Here is a 27,904-nt window from a genome sequence, read left to right on the forward strand (position 1 = left end):
ACCTTGCAGTCAAATCTGTCCACACCAACCAGACATCCCAATCTGACCTAGTCCCATTTAGCCCATATCCCTCTAAGTTGTTCCTATTCATACACCCATCCAGATGCCTTTTAATTGTAGCAGCCTCCACCACTTCCTCAGGTAGCTCATTCCATGCACACCCCACCCATTGTGTGAAAAGGTTATCCCTCAGGTCCCTTTTAAATCTTTCCCCTCTCACCTTAAACCTATTCGCTCTAGTTTTAGACTCCCCTACCCTAAGAAAACAAACTTGGCTATTCACTCTATTCATACCTCTTATAATTTTGTCAGCCCCTATAAGGTCACTCCTCAATCTCCAATGCTCCATGGAAAAAGGTCTCAGCCTGTAGCTCAAACCTTCCCACCCCAGCAACATCCTTGTCAATGTTTTCTATACCATCTCAAGTTTCACAACAACATTCCTATAGCTGGTCAACCAGAATTGCATGCAGTGTTCCAAAAGTGGCCTCACCAATGTCCTATAGCGTGACTAGAGGAGAGGTGTAGGTCAGAAGTAACAAGAGGATGCTCCAGTGGAGGCGAAAACCCATGTTCATCCATCTTCAGCAACACTCAGTCTATGCATAATTCAGTTTCCTTTCCCTACCAACAACTTGACCCTGCTCTTTAAAATCCTTGGAACATTTTGCAAGTTCCTCAGGCACCCCAAACTGCCATCCTGCATACATTACTGGGTGTGCACAAACATATCCTCCTTATTTGGAATAAAATTCAGTAGTGGGCTCAATGAATAAGTGTTCGCCTCCCTAGGTCAAGATTAATAAAAGACTAATAACAATGGCACCATTTGAAACCTGGCATCCAATGGCTTACTTAAACTAGTATAATAGCAAAATACTGTTGGTTGCTGGAAATCTGAAACAAACACAGACAATGCTGAAGAAACAGGGATAATGTTTCTAGTTTAGTACTCAAAATCTGTTTCTCTCCCCACAGATGCTGCCAGACCTATTGAGTTCTCCAGCAATCTGTGTGTTTGATACTTAAACGACTGCCTGCCTGTCCTCAAACTGAGCTGCATGAGAAGGGCAAAATACTGCAGTAGTTTGAAACAGTCTTCTGACCAGGAGAGTGACCCACTGTCACCCCTGGCCATCAGGTGTATAAGAAGGATTTGTATACTAGAAATGAACTTGTTTGGCCACATTATATATGCACCTTCTGTACTCAGCAAATTCTACACTGGACATCATCATTCCTAAAATGATTCAATGAAGTTTCAATGTAGTGCATTCATATTGAAGTGATAAATGAACATCTGGTGTCAGAAAGAACTGTGAATATTATAATTGTTCAGTAGATAGACCGTTTGAATAAATTATACCAATATGATCTGATTCAATACTTTCATTCAGTGCAAACTGCTTCTAAAATATACTCTTTTGCAGACTAATTGGAAAAGCCAATTCATAGAATCCCTATAGTGGAAGCAGGCCATTCAGCCCATAGTGACCCTCCAAACAGCATTCCACTTAGACCCACCCCATCTCTATAACTCGATATGCCCCAGGGCCAATCCACCTAACCTGCACATCCATGGACTATGGGAAGAAACCAAAGCACCTGGAGGAAACCCACATGACACAGGGAGAACGTGCAAACTCCACACAGACAGCCATCTGATGGTGGAATCAAACCTGGGTCCTGGGCACTGTGAGCCAGCAGTGCTAACCACTGAGCCATTGCGCCGCTCACTAACGCATTATTCATATCAATAATATTTAATAATGTACTTGCTAATACTCTTCACCTAAACCCACCAAAATAAATTCTTGCCATTGTGTGGCCTTGCTGAAAAAACAGCTCTGGTGTAAACCTATGTAACAAATCTTTTATCTTGTATACATTTTCCAACAGATGGAAATTATTCGTTGGGGAGACTTTCAGGGTCAGGTTACAAAACAGAATGCTGTTTGTAACAAGACAGAGAGTCCCAAACTCTGCCAGCAGTAGATATGTGTAAAACACATATCAGGTAAACAAAAGAGTGTTTCAGATTTGGAAGAAAAGCCATTGCACAGACAGAACCAGAACTCTTCATTAGGCCACCTGTGGGAGCGGTTACAAAAAAATGCTTTAAATGTTGCCAGAGTTGGGAACTCACAGATAAACAACATTCCTCTCTAACACTACATCTTATTTTTGCTTGTTAGTACAGAACTTGGAATCTTGCTTAAGAGAACCCTGTTTCTGAAGTTGTACATTTTGCACTTATTGGGACAAACACGAGAATGCCAAATTTCAAATAATCGCAACAATTTATACAGTAAGTATAAATACCTAGAGGCCCATTCTCTGCAAGAGAAAAAGAATATTACCTGGCATATTTTTGAATTACCTAGGGATTTGAGGAGTCTTAAGTCTCCCATTGCTTTCCCCAGGCTAATGCCTTGGCCAATCAGAGATAATTTTCCAACCAAACATATAAACTTTGACATATAAACTGCTGCGAACTTTTGAAATTTGGTATTCTTGTATATGTCCTAATGGGTCATGTGTTATACAAAAAGCTTCAGCTGTATGTCTATTTTGTTTTAGAAAAGGATAAAAATAAACCTTGTAACAATTATATCATGTTGTGTAGGTGGAGATCAGATTTTCATTCAAAGACCAGCCCAGAAGAACAAAACACTGGAAATACTGCCAAAGTCAGACTAAGAACCAGGGGATAGGTGGGACAAATCCAAGGTGTGCAATTTTTGATGTGTTAAGCTTCATAGAATCATTAAACCCCCAAAAGTGCAGAAACAGGTCCTTTGGCCCAACCAGCCCACACCGACTCTCCAAAGAGTAACTCACCCAGACCCATTCCCCTACTCTATATTTACCTCGACTCATGCACCTAACCTACATATCCCAAAACACTATGGGCAATTTAGCATGGTCAATTCACCTAACCTGCACATTTTTGGATTGTGGGAGGAAACCCACACAGACACAGGGAGAATGTGCAAACACAGACAGGGGCCCAAGGCTGGAATTGAACCTGGATCCCTGGTGCTGTAAGACAGCAGTTGCTAACCACTGAGTCACTGTGCTGCCCAAGCTTGTGACTATGAGGTAGTTGGAAATGGCTTACAACGGACAACCAAATTGCATCGAGGTCTCCCTCCTTCCCATTTGTTTCCTTCTTGACTCCCTCACAATTTCATCTCCATCAGTGACCACTCATTTATCTTCCATTCTGATTCAAAGGCTGAAGCACTGAGGAAATACATAGTCAAATAGATGTGCTTCATTTCAATGGTTCTGAAGCTCTGTGGGAACTTCGAAGTTTGTGAAGAGGTGCTCATTTAAATGAAAATAATTTCTTACTCAAGAAATGAACTGCGATTGGAGCAGCAATCATGGAGGAAATCAGATGCAAATTTTGAATTTCAGAAATGGGCCAGATTCATCACAGCATCAATATTATAAAAGAGAAAAAAAAGGTGAAGTCAATCAGAAAGGAGACAAAGGGGGAGTTTGAAAAAGAGAGCTGCAAAATAGATACTGGCAACTTATCCTCGGACAATGCAACATCCTGGGGATCTGTGGGGTTGGCAATACCCCCGGGGATCTAATCAGACCAATCACTAATTTAAACTAATTTAAAACTTTTGCAGTATCTTGCATTACATAATTATAGCTATACATGTCATTTTGTCAATTTATATCACAAAGTATTAAGAACTCAAAGAAACATTAATGTGAAATATTTCTGGAACACAGTCGGGTAGCAATTCACTATTAATTACATTTTATATTTTGACAGGCAGGGGTAATATTGGATGAGTTTGTGTGGCATTGAGATGAGATCCTAAAGGGGGCGCTGTTTGGCACCTTTTGATGGCTACAGTGACCTGGCATCTTTTACACAGTCTATTAGCAAATTTCTGACCTTTACATCAAATAATTTGAAAATGGTAAGAAAAGTCTGTGATGGATGTTGACAATAAAAAAAAGTCAACTAATCCTTAAGTTGCAAGTTTTTGAACACCTGAACAGAATGTTTCACTGGGTGAACACACACTAGTTATTGTGGACTAGTTCTGTACCAAGCAGGAACTCAGAGATTTATACTTGTGTTTTGCCTGGTTGGATCCTGTGGACTGAAGTTGGTACAACCCAGGGAATGAGAGGAAAGAGGGATGAAAGAAAGATGGATGGAGGTAGGAAAGAAGGAAGAAGGAATGAAACATTATAGAGATGTAGGCAGTGTGGAAGGTAACTGATTAGATTAGATTAGACTTACAGTGTGGAAACAGGCCCTTCGGCCCAACAAGTCCACACCGACCCGCCGAAGCGCAACCCACCCATACATTTATCCCTTACCTAACACTACGGGCAATTTAGCTTGGCCAATTCACCTGACCCGCACATCTTTGTGACTGTGGGAGGAAACCGGAGCACCCGGAGGAAACCCACGCAGACACGGGGAGAACGTGCAAACTCCACACAGTCAGTTGCCTGAGTCGGGAATTGAACCCGGGTCTACAGGCGCTGTGAGGCAGCAGTGCTAACCACTGTGCCACTGTGCCGCCCACAATTGGCCCACAATTGAGGGAATATAAATTTGAGACCAGAGTAGATGGAGGGCAGAATCACCCCAACTTCTAACTCCGCACCCAGGGATGAATATTTTGCAGTTTAGATTTACACATGTAGTGAAGAAAGTACCTATTGTAAACAGATTTGGAACTAAACAAGATTCAGGAGATGGCAAATTTGTGCAGGAGATTAAAAGCAAAGATAATGTCCCTCGAAGAGTTAATGCCAAGGATAACAGATCATTTTTGCAAGCTCTAACGCTGACTGTGCAGCAGGAACAAAAACAATTCTTTCTCATAATGCGTTCAGTTATTTTGAACATAATGGGGCTGGAAATTGCATTCTATTTTACCACAGACAGTGTGTGTTCTGGGTGAGAGTGGGGGAGGGGGGGGGGGGGGGGAGGTTATCAGTGTGTTGTCGATCGCTGTGCATCACTCCTGATGATGTTCATCTCTCCTACTCTGTGCCACAGATAAGGCAAACAGAAGAAGGGTGAAGATCGGAGCAAGGATGATATTACAATAAAACAGGCAAAACAATGATTTCCATCTACATTAATATGTATGAAACCAGGCTACCGATTTCCGTTGGTGTTAAACAATACTCCCCTCACATGCAGCAGACAGACACACACTCTTTCTCATCTCAAAGAGATTATATTTGCATTGGAAATCAACCGTTCTCTACAGACAGGCCTCAGGGAAACGGTGCAGCTGCATGGGCTGTTGCTATGTCAGCTGAAAGTAACACTGAAGGAAGAAAGGTTTAACACAGTCCAATAAGGCACTATTTATTCAGATAGATCCGGACATGGGCAGAACCTCCTGTGCAAAATAAAAACTTTGCTGTGCTCGAACTATGTCTTGGGGCCATAGAGATGTACAGCATGGAAACAGACCCTTCAATCCAACAGGTCCATGATGTACAGGACCTAATCTAGTCCCACCTTCCAGCACCTGGCCCATATCCCTCCAAAGCCTTCCTGTTCATATCCCCATCCAGATGCCTTTTAAATGTTGTATTTGTACCAGCCTCCACCACTTCTTCTGGCAGTTCATTCCACACATGCACCATCCTCTGCATGAAAACATTGCCCCTTAGGTCTCTTTTATATCTTTCCCCTCTCACCCTAAACCTATGCCCTCTAATTCTGGTCTCTCCCACCCCAGGGAAGAGACCTTGTCTATGTACCTTATCCATGCCCCTTCTGATTTTATAAGCCTCTACAAGATCACCTCTCAGCCTCTGACACTCCAGGGAAAACAGGCTTAGCTCAAATCCACAAACCCTGGCAACATCTTCGTAAATCTTTTCTGAACCCTTTCAGGTTTCACAACATTTTTCCGATAGGAAGGAGACCAGAATTGCATGCAATATTCAAAAAGTGGCCTAGCCAGTGTCCTGTACAGCTGTAACATGACCTCCCAACTCCTGTACTCAATACTCTGTCCAATAAAAGAAAGCATACCAAACACCACCTTCAGTATCCTATCTACCTGCGACTCCACTTTCAAGCAGCTATGAACCTGCACTCCAATGTCTCTTTGCTCAGCAACACTCCCTAAGTGTATAAGTTCTGCTAAGATTTGCGTTCCCAAAATGCAGCATCTCGCATTTATCTAAATTAAACTCCATCTACCACTCCTCAGCCTATTGGCCCATTTGATCAAGATCCCGTTGTCATCTGAGGTAACCTTCTTTGCTGTCCACTACACCTCTAATTTTGTCATCTATAAACTTACTAACTGTACCCCTTATGCTTGCATTTAATCTGATTATATAAATGATGTGGTCCTCGCTTTGGGACATACCGGGCTTCTCGTCATTTTAATCAACCTGCTCAGAAACATGTGGATCAGGTGGGACTGGGAACCTGGCCCCCTGGTTGACAGGTAGGGACACTACAACTGTAGCACATAATCCCCTCCACATTAAAACCCTGCTGTTAACATGCTTATAAAAGTCTGTTTTGATCTCTGCAGAGCAGTAGTAACTATTCGAGTCAAAAGCATTGCTGTGAGAATTTTATTGACATTTGTAACTAATGGTCCTACCAAAACTCTGTTTCTGTAATGTTAAAAGGGTAAGAGACGCTTCTGATGTTACGGGGGACAGGAAAATTGGAAGACTGTGTGTCACTTTTAGAAATAATGAGTTCTTAAAGACTAACATCTTGTCTGCTTCTGGGACTTAATGAGTAAGAGGTGCAAGTTGTTGACAGAATTCAATTCTGAGACTTTTTGAAATTCTTTCCAGATACACGACTCCAGTGGTCGGAACAATGGTTGCTGTTATGCTCCCACCCATGACCCAACTGAAAAGGAGCCAGAGGCTGCCCAATCCCTGGTTTGTTCTTCTACCTCAAGTTCACCAGTCCTCAGTTCCACCTCAAACACAGCAAGGAGGTTAGTCTGAAATCTGTCCCTGTTGGCATTGGGATCCACCCAATGTAGTTGGCACAAGTCTGGGTCCACACTGATTGTCGGTCAAAAGGATCCAGACTTGCTGTGACAACAAAATCATTTACACTCACACTGCAGTTTGGAGCTATGGAGAATACAGTGACAGGCTCCACTTTCTTTCCATCATATGGGCAGGTGAGGTGGCTCAGTGGTTAGCACAGCTGCCTTACAGCGCCAAGAACTCAGGTTCGTTCCTACCTCAGGCGATCGACTGTATGGAGTTTGCACATTCTCTTCGTGTCTGCGTGGGTTTCCTCTGGGTACCCCAGTTTCCTCCCCAAGATGTGCAAGTTAGGTGGATTGACCATGCTAAATTGCCCATAGTGTCCAGAGATGCGCAGGCTCGGTGGGTTAACCATGGGAAATGCAGGGTAGGGGGATTGGTCTGGGTGGGCTGCTCTTTGGATGGTCAGTTTGGACTTGATGGGCCATATGGCCTACTTCCACACAGTAGGGATTCTGTGATTCATATGATTGATCAGGAATCTTATGATCTGATGTGTGCTGGAAGGATTGAGAAGTTGATACTTAACTATGTGTTATGAACATACCCTCATTGACCATTAAACTCTGATGGGGCCAAAGCTTCTGGCTCAGGGAGAGGTGGACATTACCCATTGCAAGACAAGTCCTCCTAACTCTGGGCTACACAATAAAATATATCCGAAATGGAGTGGAGTGTTTCACTATGCAACAAATGGAAGAATGAGTAGACAAATATAAGAGACATCATGGTGTAATGGGTAGCATTCTTTCCTATGGGCTAGACACTTCAGATTGAATCCCAGTGCAGGTCCTGTTGGCCAGTGAAGGTACATCTATAATGTGGCCAAACAATTGATTCTCAGCCTGCAAATGCTTCTAATGATCCTGATGGCAACTGGTAAGAGTCAAGGTTAGAGTGGTGCTGGAAAAACATAGCAGGTCAGGCAGCATCCAAGGAGCAGAAAAATCGAAGTTTCGGGCAAAAGTCCTTCATCAGGAATGAGCTTGCTGGAAAAGCACCACTCTAATCTTGATTCTGATCTCCAGCCTCTGCAGGACTCACTTTCACCCGGCAGCTGGTAAGAATGGACAGTGTCCTGATCAGCCATCCTACAGAAGGCAACTTCTTGTTACAATTACACAGGCTCTTGGTGAGCCCATGCCTGGAGTATTGTATGGAGTTTTGGTCCCCTTACCTGAGGAAGGATGTTCTGGTTATCAATGTAATGTGACAACGAGTTAACAGGCTAATTCCTGGAATGGCAAGATTAGATTAGATTACTTACAGTGCGGAAACAGGCCCTTCGGCCCAACAAGTCCACACCGACCCGCCGAAGCGCAACCCACCCATACCCCTACATTTACCTCTTACCTAACACTATGGGCAATTTAGCATGGTCAATTCACCTAACCCGCACATCTTTGTGACTGTGGGAGGAAACCGGAGCACCCGGAGGAAACCCACGCAGACACGGGGAGAATGTGCAAACTCCACACAGTTAGTCGCCTGAGGCAGGAAGTGAACCCGGGTCTCTGGCGCTAACATATGAAGACTAACATATGAAGAGAGACTTGATGGGTTCAGACTGTACTCAATAGGCTTTATTGGTCAGTGCACAGGGTATAAGGGTTCGGAGGTCATCTTGTGGTTGTACACAGCATTGGTTATGCCACTTTTGGAATACTGCATTCACTTCTGGTCTTTCTGCTGTAAGAAGTATGTTGTGAAACTTGAAAGGGTTCAGAAAAGACTTCCAAGGATGTTGCCAGGGTTAGAGGGTTTGAGTTATAGGGAGAAGCTGAATAGGCCGGGGCTATTTTCCCTAGAGATTCGGAAGCTGAGGGGTGACCTTATAGAGGTTTATAAAATCATGAGGGGCATGGATAGGGTGAATAGCCAAGGTTATTTTTCCAGAGTAAGGGAGTCCAAAACTAGACAGCATAGGTTTAAGGAGAGAGGAAAATGAGTTAGAAGGGATCTGGGGCAATTTTTTCACACAGTGTATGGAATGAGCTGCCAGAGGAAGTGGTGGAGGCTAGTACAATTACAACACTTACAAGGTATCTGAATGTGTACATGAACAGGAAAGGTTCAGAGGGATTTGGGATATATGCTGGCAAATGGAACTAGATTAATTTAGGATATCTGGTTGGCATCTTCCAGTTGGACCAAAGGGTCTGTTTCATTGCTGTATAACTGTTTGATTCTAAGTAGCCTTTAAGCCATGTTTTAATGCATGAGTGAGTGGTGAGTGGTGAAGAAGTTTTAGAAAGGGAATTTCAGGGCTAAAGTCACAGTTCCCATCAGTGGAGTGAACTCAATAAGTGGCCTTTACAGTACTAGTCTAAACTTACTGACTGTGCTGTGCAATGGACTTGACACCTCAAACTACTGACTCAGAGGTCAAAGAACTACCAACTGGGCTGAGCAAAGCCAATAAATGACGCAGTTATTAAAAAAGAACACACGCAAAAATGTGTAAACTGCCATTTTAAGAATCCTTCTGCCAATATACGAAACCTGGGAGTGATCCTTTGCGAATGCATCCAGCCAAAAAACACAATGCAATCAAATTCCAATGGATTACTATCAATCACACGTTGTGATTCATTGCTTTAGGTGGCTTACTTGTATGAGATTTGAGCAAATTCAATTCTATTCAAACTCCCCTGTTCAATGTGAGTTGATGCAGCTGCTTTATAGAATATGCAGTGATGTGATTGCAATCTGAATTGGGAGCGAAGAGATTTCAGGATGTTCAAAAGACTTCAGTAAGAACTCAGCAGCTCATACCAGTATTATTCATCTTTTAATGGCAATGGGAAATTATAACACCAGGAGCAAACAAACAGAATGTAATGTGTTTTTTTTAAGAAAATGAGGATTGCCATAAACACACAGTAAATAAGTCAACAATCAAAAGAAAGGAAAAGATTGGTTAATATTTGGTTTGGAGACCATATTTGGAGCAGATAAAGACTGTAGAGAAATAACTACATCTGAAATGTAATTTTATTTCAACTAATGCGATTTTTTAAAAAATTCTGTTTTCCCTGTAGTGGGGATACAGCCGTTTAAGACATTCTTTAAGAATGTCCCTCAGCTGGTGCTAATATTTCCTTCGGCATCAACTTTCATTTGATAATATGCTATTGTGCTAAAGGCGCTGTATAACTATAAGTTGTTGTTGTAATTAAATTGTACATATTCCTTGAACAGATGAACATAGGAATTAGGAGCAGGAATAGGCAGCTCTTTGAACCCGCTCTGTCATTCAACATGGTCATGGCTGATCTTACCATGGTCTGAACTTTTCTCTCCTGCCTGCTCCCCATTGTCCTTTATCCTGTTTTTCATCAGAAACATACCTATTTCTTTCTTGAATCTGTTGATTGGTTCTGCCTCACACTGCATTCCAGTGAAGCCTTAATTCCAGGCCTTTCTAACCTGTCTCTTAACCTGCTCAACGACAAAATCATATGCATAACATGGCCTTTATCATTCTTTTGATTTGTCTCATATCTCCATCAGGTTATCCAATGATATTCAGGCCTAATAAAGCCTAGCAAAAAGAATACTGATAAAATGTGCCTGTCCATTCAGTACTGTTTGCAGCCAAGATAGTTGTCTGTTCCAAATAATGTGGATGTGTGTGTGTGATCATCTTTAGACGGGCTGTTTACTTTGGTGCATACATTCCCCACACTCACAGCAATGTGGTTGATTCTGAACTGTCCTTTGATATGAGCTAGCGAATCACTCAGTTCAAAGGCAATTAGATTTGGGGAAACAAACTCTGAGCCTTGCCAGTCACACTCCCACATCTCATGAAAGGATAAAGGGGGAAAAAAACTCACTATTCCTAACATTACTAATCAGTGAAATCAAACCTTTTTAATCACCCCTCCACTGTATGGGACCCCAGTCTGGAGCTGCCCTTTTACTTGCTTGCTGTTTATCCCGGGTTAAAACTGATGTTTAAATGTGCCAGAAATATTAAAAGTTAAGTGAGGCTTAAGTCCTTTCTCAGCAGTGTAAGCACAAACATTACCAATCACACTGAATATTGTTATTATTTAAATGTAGTCAACGCCAGGTGAAAGGTAATATTGCATTATACTGAAAAAGGTCTAGGCACTGTGCTGATCAATTATATAGCATCAAGGGGACAAAACCCTTCATATTAATTTTCAGACAAGCTGTATCAACACGTCACATTTGCACTCATTTCCTACTGTCTAAACTCTATTATGTTGTCACGTCTTTGTAACACTTTTATGTCAACCTTTTCCATTGTAAGTTACTGTATCCAAATGGATCATGGAGACTGCCTACAGATGTATTCACACTGTAATTACACCTCCCATGATAGTACTTCAGCTAATGACTCCTGTTATAGCTGATCTACTGAATTTGATTCATGTGCATCATGCTTTGTGACCATCCCCAGCAACCACCTCCATCTGCAATAATGTGGCCCATGAATTAACTGTACCTTCAAAACAGATGAAAAACAAACTCTTGCTCAATTCAGAAAAAAAGCATTGGAGGCAATCTCTCACTAACCATCCGAAGGATCCAGGAACAAATTCTCTGAGCATGCTAATGGAATGGTTGTGAGGAAAAAAGTGGGGAGTGGCCTTTTTAATGTACAGATCGGGGTGACGGATGGATAAAATGCAGCCAGAGATTTACCCACCTTTTCCCCTGAGTTTCCTATTGTGATTATAGCCAAGTAATGCTGCTGAAGCAGGATCAGACACTAGGGAATTTCCCATCTATATCTCCTAACAAGTGAGGAGACAAAATAACTGCACAATTTCTAAATGGTCCCAACTAATGTTTTATATTCAGGTGTTACAATGTTCCTTATTATTTGTTAGAATTGTCCCAGCAATTTGTCCCAGTTCTCTGCATCTTTATCAGAGCCTTGTGGTATGGATTATAAACCTGGAAAGTCTCATGCTCTACAACATTGTTTGAAAGATTTTAGCAAAGAACTTTGAGTCGCACTGCCCTGTAAATTTATTGACATTAAATGTCACCTGTCAGATATGAGCTCTTTCCACCTCATGTAAAGATTTGACTATAGCTTTTTTTTTCACATTCAGAATTTTTAAGATCAACACAAATCCTGGCTGGGATGCTCTTTAGAGGCTTAGTATGGATTCAATGGGCTGAATGGTCTGCTTCCACACTGTAGTGGGTTCAATGATTCTATGTAGGCCGCACCAGGAAAGGAAGACAGGTTTCCTTTCCTAAAGGACATGGGAACCGGATTTTCTTATAAAAATAACAATTGATTATGGCTACCATTAGGCTAGATTTTAGTTCCATATTTTTATTGACTTCAAATTTCACCATCTGTCTTGGTGGCATGTAAACCCAGGCACCTGGAAGATTAGTGTGAGATCTGGATTACTAATCCAGTGACATTATCATTAGGCCGTTCTATCCTAGATTCCCCCCAGACATGATCGACGATGCCCTCCACCGCATCTCCTCCACTTCCCGCTCCTCCGCCCTTGCGCCCCACCCTCCAACCGCCACCAGGACAGAACCCCACTGGTTCTCACCTACCACCCCACCAACCTCCATATACAGCGTATCATCTGCCGTCATTTCCGCCACCTCCAAACGGACCCCACCACCAGGGATATATTTCCCTCCCTTCCCCTATCAGCGTTCCGCAAAGACCACTCCCTCCGTGACTCCCTCGTCAGGTCCACACCCCCCACCAACCCAACGTCCACTCCTGGCACCTTCCCCTGCAACCGCAAGAAATGCAAAACTTGCGCCCACACCTCCTCCCTTACTTCTCTCCAAGTCCCCAAGGGATCCTTTCATATCCGCCATAAATTCACCTGCACCTCCACACACATCATCTATTGCATCCGCTGCACCCGATATGGCCTCCTCTATATTGGGGAGACAGGCCGCCTACTTCAGAGAACACCTCTGGGACACCCGCACCAACCAACCCAACCACCCCGTGGCTCAACACTTTAACTCCCCCTCCCATTCCACCAAGGACACGCAGGTCTTTGGACTCCTCCACCGGCAGAACATAACAACACGATGCCTATAGGAAGAGTGACTCATCTTCCACCTAGAAACCCTCCAACCACAAGGGATGAACTCAGATTTCTCCAGTTTCCTCATTTCCCCTCCCCCCACCTTGTCTCAGTCGAATCCCTCGAACTCAGCACTGCCTTCCTAACCTGCAATCTTCTTTCTGACCTCTCCGCCCCCACCCCACTCCGGCCTATCACCCTCACCTTGACCTCCTTCCACCTATCACATCTCCATCGCCCCTCCCCAAGTCCCTCCTCCCTACCTTTTATCTTAGCCTGCTGGACACACTTTCCTCATTCCTGAAGAAGGGCTTATGCCCGAAACGTCAAATCTCCTGTTCCTTGGATGCTGCCTGACCTGCTGCGCTTTTCCAGCAACACATTTTCAGCTCTGATCTCCAGCATCTGCAGACCTCACTTTCTCCTATTCTATCCCATAGGACTCATGGCCTTGCAAGTTGACCTTTTGTGCAGCAGTTGGTCAAAAGCTTTTTAAAACATCCATCTATGGCGTACTAACAGAGTTGCCTTCCTCTATGAGTTGTCAATTTTTGGGTTAGGCATTTCCAGGAGTTGTCTCCTTCGTCCACCCAGCATGTCCATCTTCACAATGCTATTCCTTCCCAACCAATTGAAAATCAAATAGATTGGGAAATCCTTGACTATCAGTCCACCATGCCAAGTCTGATTTTTTTCCATTTCATGGAGCCTGGCTGGACCAGCATTTATTGTTTTAAATCCAAAAACTCTCCTTGGAGCTTCATGGAGACTAGTCTCCAATTCCCTGAAGCGCCGGGCAGAACTAGAGGGTTGGAAACCTAACTTAATTCATTACCTCAGTAAACATCTTAAAGAATTCAACCAGTTTGGTGAGGCACACCCTCTTTTCCCAGTGACCTTCTGTTTACCAAAACATTCTACCTTTGCAAGAGATGTTCCAAACAGGAGCACCTATACTGAATTTGCAAACACTTTTCATAGAATCCCTACATTGTGGAAACCAGCCATTCAGCCCATTGAGTTCACACAAACCCTCCGAAGAACATCCCCCAAGTAGATCCATCCTATCCCTGCAACCCCACATTCCCCATGACCAACCCACCTAACCTGCACATCTTTGGACTTTGGGAGGGAACCAGAGCACCCACAGGAGGTAACCCAAATGTGCCTGTGGGGGAATGGAACCTAGGTCCCTGGCACTGTGAGGTGTCAGTGCTAACCACTGAGCCACCATGCCATCCACTTTTAGTATACAAATGTAAGAGAGAAGGTGGTCACAAATATCCAGCCACAGCAAAGACATTCTAATTCCTGTTCTCTGAAACTCACATTGCTTGCTGCGAAATTGACTCGAGCTTCTTTCATTAGTCCTCTGGGCAGTTGCCTAGCTTTTGCACAAAGCTGCGGCTCTAGTTACCCATTGATTGGCTTTAGTCTATGAAAAGAGATCCTTATTTAACTAACTCCTCTGGGAGCGCTCTGAAATGTTCAGCTTTGTACTGGATTACTAGAATGCTAAGCAAAAACGATGTGCCTTACATTTTACAGGATAGTCATCAAACAGTAAACAAGTATACTTACAGCAAGGTCATAAACTCCTTCAGTGAAGGAAATTATTACAGAACCTCCTTAGAATTCTGTCTATTGTGTGGCATCTTGTCAAATAGCATTCCAAAAATCTAAGCAGGCTGTGTCAACTGGGCATCCCTTCACCCTAAACAACAGTAGATTCAGGAGAGATTTAACTGTTTCGTATTCATTCGTGGGACATGGGTGTCACTGACTGTACCAATATTTATTGCTAATCTCTAACCGGCCTGTGATCTACATGGCTCTTTAGGATTGGAAACCCATTTTCAGAAAGTATTTGACAGTCAACCCTATTGCTGTGGTTTGGAGTTGCACATAGACCAGCCCACGCAAGGATAGTAGATTTCCCTTTTCTAAGAGACATGATCGAACCAGCTAACACAATTGCTATTAGACCAGCTTTTTACTCAATGCAAATTTCACCATTTTCCATGATGGGATTTGAACCCCCTACTCTCATTAGCCTGAGAGTCTGGAATACTTACTCACTGCCCCACCACCTCCCAGTATATTGGATACGTGGCACAGATTGAGCCATTCAAACAGTCCGTGCTGATGTATATGGTCCACTTGAGCCTTCTCCCAGAGTTAGCCACATTTGAGAGGCTGCAGACACATTTGTTATCAGGCAGCTTACAGCAATGAGCTTCCTTCCCTAAAGGGCATGAGTGGAACCCATTGGTTTATTTCTGCTAATCTGGAAGGCCGCATGGTCATTGTTCAGTGATAGCCCCGAAATGTGATAAATTTATTAAAAGTCCGCCTGTTGTAATCAGTAACTACCGTAGTGATGGAAAGTTGAATACAATGTTTAGCAATGGCATTGAAAAGAAGGAGGCACTTGTAATCCCATCAATCTTTTGTTGTGTTGATTGGGAAAGGAGGACATTGTTGCTCAAGGCTACCATTTACTGCCTGTTTCTAGATGCCCAGAACCTGAATCGGGAGAAGCTTAATTAAAGGTGATGGTTGTTGGTTTGCCTCTGCAGAATAAACAAGGGAAGTGTATAGATTAAAATAAATTATAACAAACTGCTAAACTGAGAAATGAATACTCCTGGCACTAAAGATCGTCAGGATGTTTCCAACTTCAGAGATTTTGATGGAACTAAGGGGCAGATAACTTTGGAAGATGCACCTCCCCACAGGGATGTCAGTGCCTTGAATTGTTGATTAAGACTGGATTGTTAAACTGTTATATAAACACTCCTGGCACTAAAAGCCATCTACCCAGGTGAGCCAAACAAGACGACCAATACTTTACTGTTTAGTCATCTTCTTTGTAGCCTGGGGCAGCCCCGTGGTGAAACTGGGTCCAGCCTGTCCTCTGAATGCACAGAGCAAAGATTATGTATATACTTGGTTCAGAGAGATGCTTTGAATAGAGTTGGAAAACGTATTCATGCCCCTGGGCAATGCCCAGGGCATAGTGTTGGAAATTCAGAACAAACATATTATAGACTCGATCTAGAGCTCCAACTGCTCCATCTCTCTGCATTAATTCTTTACTGATTTTGTTTTGTTTTTGAATTCTGTAATTGGTGTTATATAAAATAAAATATTTTGTTTTATTGGGGAAAGGTGGGTCATGCACTTTACCCTGACTGCACCCCTCACCCACATCCTGTAGGCTTTCTGTATTCCTTCCATCCAGTAGAACCAATAGCCCCAGGCAAATGACTCTGTGAAGCACTAACTCAACTGTGAAATGGAACTAGACACACAACTATAAATAGTGTTATTATTGGTCATTCTTGACCGTTCTAATTTTCAAATTAATAAGCACAAGTCGATCTTTTGCAAAGTCATAGAGTCCATAAGACCATTAGACAGAGGAGCAGAATTTAGGCCATTCAGCCCATTGAGTCTGCTCTGCCATTCAATCATGGCTGAAAAGTTTCTCAGCCCCATACTTCCACTTTCTCCACATAATCCTTGATCCCCTTGATACTCAAAAACCTACCTATCTCAGTCTTAAATATATTCAATGACTTGGCCTCCACAGCCTTCTGTGGCAATGAATTCCATAGTTTCCCCACTTTCTGGCTGGAGAAGTTTCTCCTTATCTATATTCTAAAAGGTCTTCCCTTTACTCTGAGGCAATGCCCTCGGGTCCTAGTCTCTCCTACCAATGGAAACAGCTTCCCAGCATCACCTCTGACCAGGTCGTTCAGTATTCAGTATGTTTCAATTAGATTCCCCCTCATCGTTCTAAATCCATTGAGTATAGGCCCAGAGTCCTGAAATGTTCCTTATAGGTTAAGCTCTTATTCCTGGGATCATTCTCGTAAACCTCCTCTGAACATGCTCCAGGGTCAGTCCATCCTTTCTGAGATATGGGGTCCCAAACTGCACATAATACTCCTAACGTGGCCTGACCAGAGCCTTGTAGAGCCTCAGAAGTACATCCCTGATTTTATATTCAAGTCCTCTCAAAATAAATGCCATCATTGCATTTGCCTTCCTAACTACTGACTCAACCTGAAAGTTTACCTGTGGAGAATCTTGGACTAGGACTGTCAAGTCTCTTTGCACTTCAGACTTCTGAATCTTTTTCCCCATTTAGAAAACAGTCCATGTCTCTATTCTTCCTACGAAAGTCACGACCTCATCCTATCCCACATTGTACTCCATCTGCTACTTCTTTGCCCACTCTCCTAAGCTGTCCAAATCCTTCTGCAGCCTCCCCTGTCCCTCTACCTATTTTTATATTGTCAGCAGACTTAGTCAGAATGCCCTCAGTTTCTTCACCTAGATCATTAACATACAATGTGAAATATTGTGGGCCCAACACTGAGCCTTGAAAAACTCCACTTGCCACTGGCTACCATCCTGAGAAAGACCTTTTTATCCCTGTAGAGTCAGAGATCTACAGCACAGAAATAGACCCTTTAGTCCAACTCATCCTTGCTGCCCAGATATCCTAAATTAATCTAATCCCATTTGCCAGAAATTGGCCCCCATATCCCTCTAATCCCTTCTTATTCCCGTACCCATCCAGATGCCTTATAAATGTTGTAATTGTACCAGCCTCCACCACTTCCTCTCGCAGCTCATTCCATACACACACCAACCTCTGCGTGAGAAAGGTGCTGCTTAGGTCCCTTTTATATCTTTCCCTCCTCACCTTAACCCTACGCCCTCTAGGTTTGGACTCCACTACCCTGGGGAAAAGACCTTATCTATTCACCCTATCCATGCCTCTCATGATTTTATAAACTTCTATAAGGTCAGCCCTCAGCGGCCAACACTCAAGGGAAAATAGCCCCAGCCTGTTCAGCTTCTCCTTAGAGCTCAAACCTTTCAACCCTGCAACATCCTTGTAAAACTTTTCTGAACCCTTCCAAGTATTTTGCTTGCAATAGTCCTTTGCTGGAACAGCTGGAATATTCTGAGGTATGCTAAAAGGCCAGAACTCTGATTTTAACACTGGCTGTGAGGTCTTTGGAGAGGGTTAAACTCAACCAACTGACCAGGGGCCCTATTAACTGCAGGTCTCATTTAAGTGGAACCAGATACAAACCTGCCTCTCATCCAGAGTCAAAGGTTGGTGTGTGTGAATAAGGCAGCAGTTCGAGCCCTGAAGCCAGACATTTCCATGGAAACAGAAGAACGGGAGTAGGGGTGGAGTGGGCTGTTTATGTGTGTTGGGGGTGTGTTGCTGGAAAAGCACAACAGGTCAGGCAGCATCCGAGGAGCAGACAAATCAACGTTTCGGGCCGGAGCCCTTCATCCTGATGAAGGGCTGTGGCCCGAAATGTCGATTCTCCTGCTCCTCGGATGCTGCCTGACCTGCTGTGCTTTTCTAGCAACACACTCTTTACTCTGATCTCCAGCATCAGCAGACCTCACTTTCTCTTGTGTGAGTTGGGGGTTTGTTTTGCACTTTGGTGGTGCAGGAATTGCAAACATGAAAAGAGAGGGTTGAGGTTTATAAAGAAGGCTGAGAATTTTGCAAGTGTTGCTGAAACATGAGTCAGTGTCGAACAGTGTGGTGCTGGAAAAGCACAGCTGGTCAGGCAGCGTCCGAGAAGCAGGGGAATATATGCTTCCGGCATCAGCCCTTCATCAGGAATGAGGCTTGTGGGCCAAGGGGGCTGAGAGATACATGGAAAGGGGGGGGGTCGGGCTGGGGGGGGGTGGGGGGAAGGGAGTTGGGAATACGATTGGTCGATGAAGGTGGGGATGAAAGTGATAGGTCAGAGAGGCGGGTGGAGCAGATCGGTGGGAAGGAAGATGGGCAGATGGGACCATTCAAGAGGGCGGTGCAAAGCTGGAAGGTTGGGACTGGGATAAAGTGGGGGGGGGGGGAGGGAAAATGGGAAAACTAGTGACATGAGTCAGTGCAGTTCAGTGAACACAGAGATGGCTGAGGAATTGGACTTGGTGCCTGTAGGACTTAAATCATCAAAACTTTGAAAGAGCCGAAGATAGAAGGTGTGAAACCGACAAGGAGAACAGACAGGAGCAAATTACTGCAGGTGCTGGAGTCTGTACTGAAAATGATGGAGAGCCATCTAGACTTGAAACGTTAGCTTGTTTTCTCTCTGTGGGTGCTGCCTGACCTGTGATCTGTAGCATTTTTTTGTTTTCAGGAGAACTGCCATGTCTAGAAGTGAAAAAGGAACAAAGTGAGGATGTTACGGAATTTTGAAGAAGGGGTTAATCTGAGGGAGGATTACATATCCTAATAGTATACAACTGTCACCAGCAAGGGATGCGTTAGTGGTTGTAATTCACTCTGCATTTGTGTATGTGAGTACAATGTTATCACACTGTTGGCATAGCCAGTCTGTCAGTTTGATCTGTGCTGGCCTCATCCCCACTCATAACTGCTTAGAAAAGCTAAAAAAAAAGAGTGCAAATGCTGTGCAAATGAGCAAGGACAATGAGAGATAAACTTTTTCAAGCAGTGTACAGAATGCACTGCCTGGAAATGTGGTGCAGGCAGTTTCAATTGAAGCTTTCAAGAGGGTATTGAATAATTGTTTGGATAGACACAGTGTACTGAAAAATGGGAAAAGGCAGGAGATTGGCAAAGGTGATAGAATCATGCAGCACAATGGGGCTGAATATCTTCATTCTGCACTGTAATGATTCTGCGATTTGTGGGAAGAGGGTTATGGGGGGGGGGCTAGGGGGGAAGATAATTATCATCAACAGAAACAAGTATCATCAATGATTGGCATGGTGTGAGCAGCAGGCTGGCTAACTGACTGTGGTCAAGAGAGAGAAACTCAGGGACCAGATCTTCCTATTCCAGATGGAGTTTTCAGAAGGAGATGCCACTTACAGCCCTCATCAGCACCTTGAATTCCTTTCCAATGGAGCTACAGCGAACTTGAGATGTGGCAGTTCCAACTTTAAAAAAAAAGGGCAGTATAGCCACTGGAGAGGCAATAGCCTAGTGGAATTATCATTAGACTATTAATCCAGGAACCCAGCTAATGTTATGGGGGCCCTGGGTTCAAACCCCACTGTGGCAGATAGTGGAATCTGAATTCAATACATAATTGAATGATCAGGAAATCTGTCATTCTTACCTGATCTGGAGGGCCCTGCATTTGATTTGCAGAATGTAAAATACTTCAATTGAATCCACAAAATGTGAATATTACAAGGGAAACAGAAAAACAGGTTAAAATTGCATCCTTGAATGTGACTCCAGGCTGTGGCAATGTGGTTGCCTACCCCCATGGGAAAGTAGCAATAAATGCTGTCCTAATCAGAGACACCTACATCCTGGTGAATATTTTTTTTTTCAAAAACTTCAAGAGGGATAGTCCTTTCAATTTTAACAAACCTCTCCTCTGCCTGAAGCAAGGGTGATTTTGACTCGTTAGGAAATGCATGTCCAACAAGGATTTGATAAGTGGCAAAACTGCTAGAATTATAATACCCTGTGCATTCCACTTTCATCAGGCACAAAGGACTAAAATTGCCACACCGCAACCTGTTGGACCTTGCCACCGACTCTTCACTGCTATAACTTTTAGTGTAATTGGTGAACATGGTTTCTTGAACCAATCAAGTTCTTCACAGGAGGGCCCGCACTTGATTTGCAGAATGTAACACATTTCAGTTGACTCCACAGATGAGAATATAACAAGGCAAAAAGAAAAACAGGTTAAAATTGCAGTGCACACATCTTACTCAAACCTTGGCATCAAACTTCTTTCTCCTGACAGTATTAATATGCGAGGAATCATGTGTCATTTCTTCACATGTCCTATGCCAAAGCCTGAATAGAGATGAAAACACTTGCGATAATTGTATTGCATTCTTATTCTTTAACATTGATAATCCAATTGAGGGAAAAGTTTATCAACAAGGCCAATTTGAGAGACAAGGGATTTTAATGATGGGTGTAGGTAATTAATTGTGTTCTGGTAATTAATTGCTAGGATGGTCTGCCTACTTCTCTTCCCTTGCTGCTGTGTATGTGCAGCTGAATTAAAAAGGCAGTAATGTTATTAACACACAGGAAACACACAGTGAATGGGCTTTGTTCTAATTCACTACCAGAGGATTAATAAAGAAAGGTTTGCGCTTGATGAACCACCTTCAGAGTCAAGAAGTATTAAAGTGGATTTGAGTGCACTCGCTCTTTCTGCCTGAGGGACCCCCTAGGCTGAAACTGGACTGGCAAGGGCTGAGGGGAATGGACTGTAGATCCAGCCTGGAGATCTGAAGATGGAAATGAACTGGAAACCCAAACAACAGGACACAAGAGGCAAGGAAACAAGTGCAAAAATGTTTTGTTCAGCTCCACAGTTGGATGGATGGGATACAGTCAATCAGTGTGTTTGCACCATGCCTTCTGGCAGAGTCAATTGATTCTGAAAGAGCATAAACCAAACATTACATCCAATAGGGAGTGTTAAAAGAACTTACGATTACATAGCACTTTTCCCAATTATTGTATATCTCAAAGTGCGTTGTAGCCAGTGAAGCAGTTCTTTCGTTCCAGTGTAGGGAACACAGCAGCTAAAATGTGTACAGCAAGCTTCCACAAATAGCAATGGGATTATAACCACATGATCTGTTTTTGTGATACTGATTGATAAATACTGACCAGGACGTTGGATAACTCCCGCATTCTTTGAACCAATGTTTTGGGATTTTTACATCTATTTGAGTCAGCAGATGGTGCCTTGGTTCAACGTCTCCTCTGAAAGATGGCACCTCAGATGATGCAGTGTTCTTCAAGATTGCAATGGAGTGTCAACCTGCACTTTTTAAACTCAATTCCTGAAATGGGATTTGAACCCAGAACCTTGGCAGATGAGGTTAAAATTACTCCTGGGTATGTGCCCAAGTGAAGCGTGAAAAGACAGTACAATGTTTTTGCTTGGCAGTTACGCTTACAGAAATATAGGAACAGGATTAGGCCATTCAGCCCCTCGAGTTTGTTCTGCCATTCAATGACATCATGGCTGATCTCTAGCCTAACTCCACATACCTGCCTTTGACCCATTTTACCTCTAATTAGTAAAACTTTACCTCAAATTTAAAATTAATGAATAATCTAGCATCAACTGCTGTTTGTTGAAAAGAGTTCCAATCCCCTAGCACCTTTTGTGTGTAGAAGTGCTTCCTAACGTCTCTCCTTAACAGTCTGGCCCCTGTTTTTAGATTAGGCCCCATGGTTCATGAATCTGCAACTAGAAAAACAGCTTATCTTTTCCTCTTAATATCTTGATAACTTTGATAAGATCACCCCTTAACCTTCTAAGTGCTCGAAAAAACAGGTCTGAGTTGTATAATCTCTCCTCATAACCTGACCAGGCACCATTCTTGCAAAGCTGATGTTGTTTATCCTCCAAGGCCATTATAAGCCCATAAGACATAGGAGCAGAATTTAGGCCATTCAGCCCATTGAGTCTGCTCTGCCATTCAATCATGGCTGATAAGTTTCTCAGCCCCATTCTCCTGCTTTTTCCCCATTACCGTTGATCCCCTTGTTATTCGAGAGCCTATCTATCTCAGTCTTAAATATACTCAATGACCTGGCCACCACAGCCTTCTGTGACAATGAATTCCATATATTCACCACTCTCTGGCTGAAGAAATTTCTCCTTATCTCCATCCTGAAGCGTCTTCCCATTATGTCCTTCCTAAAGTGCGGTGCCTAGGTCTGCTCATAGTACTTGATTAAGTCTGTTCAATGCTGAAATGTTCAAAATAAAAACAACTGAAAATTGAGAATCATGACCTCGCGAAAGGTACAAGAGCTTTAGATCTGTTTGTTTAGGCCAACTTAGCATAGTCGATTCATCTAACCTGCACATCTTTGGATTGTAGGAGGAAACGAGAGCACCCAGAGAAAAAAACACACAGACACAGGAAGAATGTGCAAACTCCACACAGACAGTTACCTGAGGGTGAAATCAAACCCAGGTCCCTGGTGCTGTGAGGTGGTAGTGCTAATGACTAAGCCACAGTGTTCTCCTTTAAGACCTTTATATACAGAAGCCTCTGAGTGAAACCTGATTAAGGGATGGATGGTAATGTGGTGGAGTGTTGTAGGGCACACGGCACTGGATTAAAGCTCCAGTCTCTTTGGAGATATGTGACTATATCTCACTGCTGCCAGTTGTACTAGTGGCGTAGGGCTGACACAGTGGTACCGTCACTAACTCTGGGCCAGGAGGCCTGGGTTCAAGTCTCACCTGCTGCAGAGGGAGGTCATAACACCTCAGAACAAGTGGCTCAGAAAATACTTGCAACATACAGGAAGGAGCTGGACTAAAAATTCCCAGAGACTACAAAGGTGTTAATGCAGGTGTAATTCACCTTGTAAGCAATAATCTTGCCAATAACTGGGACAGAAGATTACCCAGCTGCATGACAGAGCAAATAAAACCACTTTGTTAAACATTATGTTGACACAGAATGTATGATCCCAGAATAACACTTCTTCCACTTAGATTTGCAATTGCTGAATAGAACACAAATCATATCAACCAAAAAGATATCACAGATTGCTTGCATCAAGCTGGATTTCGGTGTGAAAATGAAATGATGAAACAGAGGACAGCGATAACACCTACTGATGGTACAAGATTATTAAGGCGATTGACACTGCTGAAGATTTGCTACAGAAAAGAGTTCAAGCACCGGGGTATGACCTAGACAAGAAGTCCAACAGAATTTTCTCTTGCACAAGTCTGTGGCTCCCAGGCCATTGTACTGGTGACAAATAGATTCAAGAGATAACTGGATGGGTTTTTGTAAAGAGAAGGATTTGAGGTGTAAGATGAGGAAATGGACAGATGGGGTTGATTTATCAAAAAGGCTTATTGTGTCTAATTGCCTTTTACTGAGAAAATATCTTCATTTGCTTCTTTGTCTAGTCACAAGGGAAGCTGCTATATCACGGTGCACAGTGCATCCCTTCAGTCTCCGAATCAGAATCATGGTTCAAGTCCCACTTACACCTTGTCATGGAAGGTGCACTCATGTGACCCAAAACAAATTGTTAATTGGCCTTTGCAATCTTTCCTATACCTTTCTCTAGAGAGAAAAAAAAGTGTGGGGTTACATGAAAAAAGATGTCTGAAGTTCACCAGACCACCCCTCATAACCAAGATGTCCCTGGCAAAACTAAAGCCAAATCTCAATGAACAAAGAAATTTCCTGTCAAAGATATAAGTGTTCCTATATGTGACAGGATATGTAATGGGGCAGGCCTTCCTTCACCCATCACCCCCTCTCTTTAATCTTCCTGGGTTCACTGACCATTGCCATTTCAGGGTGTGCTTTCACCATCAAAGGGGAGACAATGGCTGCCAAAATGACAGATGGGAATCTAAAGGGAGAGAATGGTCAGGAACAAGACTTTCAGAAGGTGAGACTTTGGAATGTTGAACAGGAAGGAGAGGAAGCGTTAACTGTCTATATTTGAGGGCAGGAGGACTACTGCCACTGGCACTCTGGTTCTGCTGCCACCTTCTACAAGATGAGCAACTGGAGGTTGGACTTGACAGCAGGAAAATGAGGCCCAACACTTGGCCGCACCTATCTATGTTTTGCCACGGGGCTGCTCAATCCTATGAGATTGGATTCTAGCATCAAAGGAAAGCCATCTAAAACAGCAGAGTAAAGTGTAAAAAGGAATATTGCACATCCTGCACCTATGGAGGAGTTAGCTAGCTCAGTTGGCTGAATGGCTGGTAGGAAATACAGAGTTACACCAACCGTGTAGATTCAGTACGTGTACCAGCTGAGGTTACTAACATCCAGAAAAGGCAGCAGGTATAGGGGATCACCACACCTTCCAAGTTACTCACAATCCCGACTTGGAAATGGATTGCATTCCTTCAGCATAAATAAAAGAGAAAGAGTCACTTTGTAGATCAGGGGCTGTGACTCAGAATGCCAAGTGTCCCAACCATTTTACACATAGCACAGATCCAGAACCAGCAATGAAATGAAAGACTTGGTAATCTCATAGGAATGACGCCCAGGGAGAACTCTATGCTATTTTGTTGTTTGATTCTTTCATCATCGAACTGAACTACTCAACATTAGGACACTCTAATCTATTGGCTTAATGGTTCATCAGAACGCAGACTCAGGAGTGAGTGTGTTCCCAACCAGGTCAAGCTGACACTCATGAAGAACAAAACACACCAGTGTGGTGTCTGCTGGGGGATGGATGGACATAACAGATGCCGTGAGGAGATCAACTTACCTCTGATAGAGCTGCCACCATTGTCACCAGGAATCCAAGCCAATGTAATGGTGGAGGATGAGGTCTTAGACACAGTCAGACGAGGTTGGTCAGGCGGCACTAGGAAGGGGCAAATTTATGGTTAATTTAATAGTAGAATCAGATTCACCCACATTACATTATAAAACAAATTTAACTGTGAACACAGTGAGTGAAATAAACATATTTTCATTGATAAATCATTTCTTTCCTTCCATTCAAACCAAATTGATGATCTAGAAGATAGCCAGCTAGCCGGTTTCTACACAAAACTGACTTGGGCAGCTGTTAAAAGTTTTGAGATTCTCAGCAAAATATTTGGTTAAATTAAGGCCATGGAGAGGCCACGGAGGATGTGTGTGGTGTGGAAGCTAAGATGAGGCAGCTCAGTTATGTGGAGAGACTAGAGAAGCTAATATCATTCTCCAAAAATGGAAATGGTTAGGGTGATTCAATAAAGGTATCCAAAAGCATGCAGATTTTTTGACTGAGCAAATCAAGTGCTCTGTTGTTCAATGTTTTTCACTGGCAAGAAGGTCAGTAATCAGGACTTGGAACTAAAATAAAGGTGAAGGCGTTATGGTGAGGAATGCCCTGCCAGAAATGGTGGGGCAAGCGGATATAATCTCAAGTGAGGCTGGCGACCAATGGAGGAGGCCAAGATGGTTTGTCCACTCCGCACTCTGGCTAAAGATTGTTGTAAATGCATCAGCCCTATGTTTTGCAGAGTGCTGGGCTCTTCCATCATTGAGGATGGGGATATCTGTGGAGCCTCCACCTCCAGTGAGTTGGTTAATTGTCAGCCACCATTCAGAACTGGATGTAGCAGGACTGCACAGCTTAGATCTGATCCATTGGTTGTGGTATCTCTTAGCTCTGTCTGTCACTTGCTGCTTATGTTGTTTGGCATGCAAGTAGCCCAGCTTGGTAGCTTCACAGGTTGACACCTGATCTTTATGACTGCCTGGTGCTGTTCCTGCACCCTCTATTGAATCAGGGTTGATTTTCTGGCTTGATGGTAAATGTTGAATGGGGATACGCCAGGCCATGAACTTACAGATTGTGCTGGAGTACAATTCTGCTGCTGATGGTGGCCCACAGCACCTCATGGATGCCCAGAATTGAATTGCTAGATCTGTTTGAACTCTGTTCCATTTAGCATGGTGATAGTGCCACACAACATGATGGAGGGTATTCTCAATGTGAAGGTGGGACTTCATCTCCACAAGGACTGTGTGGTGGTTGTTCTTACCAAAACTGTCATGGACAGATGCATCTGCAGCAGGCTGATTGGTAAGGATGAGTTTAAATGTGTTTTTCCCTCTTGTTGATTCCCTCACCACCTTCTGCAGACCCAGTCTCGCAGTTATGTCCTTTAGGACCCGACCAGCTCAATCAATAGTACTGCTGCCAAGCCAGTCTCGCTGGTGGACACTGAAATCCCCCACCCAGAGTACATTTTATGCCCTTGTCATCCTCAGTGCGATCTACAAGTGTTGTTCAACATGGACAAGTGCTGATTCTTTAGCCAAAGGAGGGTGGTGCATAATAACCAGCAATAGGTTTCCTTGTCCCTGTCTAACCTGAAGCCACAAGATGTCATGGGGTCCCGAGTTAATGTTGAGAAATCTCAGGCAACTCCCTCCCGATTGTATGACTGTTGCCACCATCTCTGCCGGGTCTGTCCTGCCCGTGGGAAAGGACATACCCAGGGATGGTGATGGTGGGGTATGGTACATTGCCTGTAAGGTATGATTCTGTGAGTATGATTATGCCAGGCTGTTGCTTGACTAGTCTGCGAGACAGCTCTCCTAATTCTGGCACTAGCCCCCAAATGTTAACAAGGAGGACTTTGTAGGGTTGACAGGGCTATTTCTGCCATTGTCTTTTCCAATGCCTGGAAATACATCTGGTTTCATTTCTTTGTTGAGACTTCACTTTGATTGATACAACTGAGTGGCTTACCATTCCAGAGGACAGTTGAGAGGCAGCCACATTGCTGTGGGTCAGGAGTTACATGTAGGCTAGACCAGATGTGGTTGGCCAATTTCCTTCCCTGAAACTCATGAGTGATCCAGACAGGCTATTCCTGATAATTGGCAATGATTTGATGGTCAACAGTAGATTCTTAATTCTAATATTTTTAATTGAGCTCAAATTTCTTCAGCTGTAGTGGTACAGTTTGAATGTGGGCCCCCAGAACATTAGCTGAGCTTCTGGATTAATTGCTGGGTCACCATAGTATTACCAGACCACAGGGACTGCTCTCTCATTAGAGAGAAGCGACTGGTGGTGATTTAACCTGCGGGCCACCAGACCTCAGGCAAGGGCAGACATTGATAACCTCAAACCGGTGATGGGATTTGAACCCATTCTGTTGGCATCATACTGCTCTGTAAACCAACAATCCAGCCAACTGAGCTAAACTGATTCCCTAAATTAATAGCCTATCAATAATAGGTCATTGCCACCCTGTAAGGTCAGATGCGTAGGCAGATCTTTG

General features: G+C 43.4%; 1 protein-coding gene across 2 annotated transcripts in view; it reads right to left on the bottom strand.

The window, feature by feature from the left end:
* The window catches only part of dscaml1 (Down syndrome cell adhesion molecule like 1), a 537,532-nt gene that overhangs the window by 38,222 nt on the left and 471,406 nt on the right, over window positions 1-27,904 (bottom strand). For both annotated transcript variants that reach the window (XM_060846680.1, XM_060846681.1), the window contains exon 23: window positions 25,384-25,482. In XM_060846680.1, coding sequence (XP_060702663.1) covers window positions 25,384-25,482 — 99 coding nt within the window. The remainder of the gene's footprint in view (window positions 1-25,383; window positions 25,483-27,904) is intronic.

This window comes from Hemiscyllium ocellatum, chromosome 29 (assembly GCF_020745735.1).
Source record: "Hemiscyllium ocellatum isolate sHemOce1 chromosome 29, sHemOce1.pat.X.cur, whole genome shotgun sequence".
NCBI classification, from domain to species: Eukaryota; Metazoa; Chordata; class Chondrichthyes; order Orectolobiformes; family Hemiscylliidae; genus Hemiscyllium; species Hemiscyllium ocellatum.